Genomic DNA, 2,207 nt, shown 5'->3' with positions numbered 1-2,207 from the left:
ATAAAAGTGTAATTTAAAAAATTATTTTCGATTATTTTTAAACTATTTTAAATTATTTTTTATTATTTCTAGGGTCGTGTAGTTGCTAGGGACGGAGGAAGCCCAGCTCGTAGCGCCACAGCTGTTGTGTCCATCACGGTCATCCGTAATCTGTTTGACCCGGAGTTTGTGCGGCCCAGCTATGAGGAGACCATTCTGGAGACAAGGGTCATCGGCTCCTCCATCCTTCAAGTGCAAGCAACGGACTCCGATTCAAGAGTAAGATTTGTTCCGAACCATTTTGGACAGTGTTAGATTGTAACAAAGACATGATTTGTATTTGTAGAAATTTTGCTTTGAAGCAAGGGATATAGTGTTAAGTGCATAGAGCTTGCTGTAGAGCGGTGTTTTGCACTATACAAATGCTATTTATTATTATTATTATTATTATTATTATTATTAGTAGTAGTAGTAGTAGTAGTAGTAGTAAGTGAAAATTACAGTCGAACCTGCTATGGTGACCACTTTTTGAAGACAATCATCTGTACAAATGACCACTTCTCACTATACTTCCCTTGCAATTTTTTAATAGTGTAATGATACCACTGTTTAAGATGTCTATCTGTCTAAGATCTCTATTTTGCTCCTTGACAGTGGGTGGCTGCCTTGAACTATTCAAATGTATTAGAAGGAAACTCTTTCCGAAATCTGATTTGTTTTTTCAGATTTCTCTATCTTGTACTGAAGACAACTGTTTTGATACACTGATGTGAATTTCTTATTTTCTGTAATTTTGACAATTTCTCTCTGTATCTCCCTCAGTCGCCGTTCAACACGGTGCGCTATGAGATCCAGGATGTGAACAACTTCAACAGGAACTACTTCCAGGTCGACTCCACCACCGGAGTCATCTCGATCCGGGCTCCCCTCACAGGCGACCTCAACAGACGCAGCAGTTACACCGTAAGTTATTGTTTCAGTATCGGAAATACAGAGCTTCAATCAACGTCACTGACATGCAAGCACTGCGACAGAATCTGCACTTCAAACATAGGATGAAATAGCCATGAAAGAAGTTGCATGAAGACCATCTTAAGCTAAGTTGACCGTCTGCATAGACGAAAAGAGCCATACGTATTGTTTCAATGTCTTCATAGACACAACATTTACAAAGTAAGTTACTGTTTCAATCTTTTCATAGTCACAACAGTTATAAAGTAAGTTATTGCTTCAGTGTCTTCATAGACACAACAATTAAACCGTACGTTATTGTTTCAATATCTTCAAAGACCCAATTTTAGAATGTAAATTACTGCTTCAATGTCATCATAGACACAGCAGTTACATAATAAGTTACTGCTTTCAATGTCTTCAAAGGAGGTATCTTTGAGGACAAATTATACTAGTTCATTTTTAAGTTAGACATTGTTTCAAGTAGGGCTCATCTAAGAAACAGAAATGTTAAATGCAACGCTTTCATTCCTTGTCCTCCCCGTGTCTCGTCCAGTTCTCCGTTCTGGCTCGTGACATCGGCGATCCTGTGCGAGTGTCTCCTGTTCCAGCAAGCGTGAGGATTAACGTACAACGTAACCTGAATGCTCCCGAGTTCCTGAACGAACCGTACTCAACCAGCATCAACTTCAACGCGCCGCCGGGTTCCTCTGTGTACACTGTCAGCACCAGGGATGTGGATTCTGTGGTATGTTACACAATGTTGTTGGCTTCTTTTGGACTCTAGCGAATTAAAAATATTTCACTTGTTGGTTGTTGTAGTTGTTGATGTTACTGTTGTTGTTAATGTAGATTCTGTGGTATGCTACACAACATTGTTGACTTCTTTTGGACTTAACCGTATTTCTAAAGTCTCAACTGTTTGTTGTTGTGTAATTGTTGGTGTTACTTTTGTTGTTGATATAGCTGTTGAAATTGTTGCAGTTGTCTTTGTTGTAATTAATTATTGATTATAGACATGTCTCCTTTCTAAAAATATATAGATTGTGAAAATTTTTGTCTGTTTTTTGTAACTGGGCAAATGCATTTTGAATTTTAACATTCTGATTGATATTCTGCAATCGTTTTTATGACTTTGATGATATCTTCAACATATGAAATTTTCTTTATAATTGTGTGGCAAAGCCCAGGAAATTAAAAGTAGTCTCTTCTCCTTGTGACAATTGCTGTGTTTATGTGTATAATATATACATAAAAGACATTTCTATATATTTACA

At 37.3% G+C, this 2,207-nt stretch overlaps 1 protein-coding gene across 1 annotated transcript in view; it reads left to right on the top strand.

Annotated features, from left to right (window-relative positions):
• LOC101859258 (protocadherin Fat 4) overlaps positions 1-2,207 on the top strand; it is a gene marked incomplete at its 5' end in the record, with an annotated part of 115,844 nt that overhangs the window by 67,583 nt on the left and 46,054 nt on the right. The window contains 3 exons of the mRNA XM_035970948.1: positions 73-258; positions 802-942; positions 1,487-1,678. Coding sequence (XP_035826841.1) covers positions 73-258; positions 802-942; positions 1,487-1,678 — 519 coding nt within the window. The remainder of the gene's footprint in view (positions 1-72; positions 259-801; positions 943-1,486; positions 1,679-2,207) is intronic.

This window comes from Aplysia californica, unplaced genomic scaffold (genome assembly GCF_000002075.1).
Source record: "Aplysia californica isolate F4 #8 unplaced genomic scaffold, AplCal3.0 scaffold00346, whole genome shotgun sequence".
NCBI lineage: Eukaryota > Metazoa > Mollusca > Gastropoda > Aplysiida > Aplysiidae > Aplysia > Aplysia californica.
Note: the sequence above shows the minus strand (reverse complement) of the source record. Positions and strands in the feature narration are given on the sequence as shown.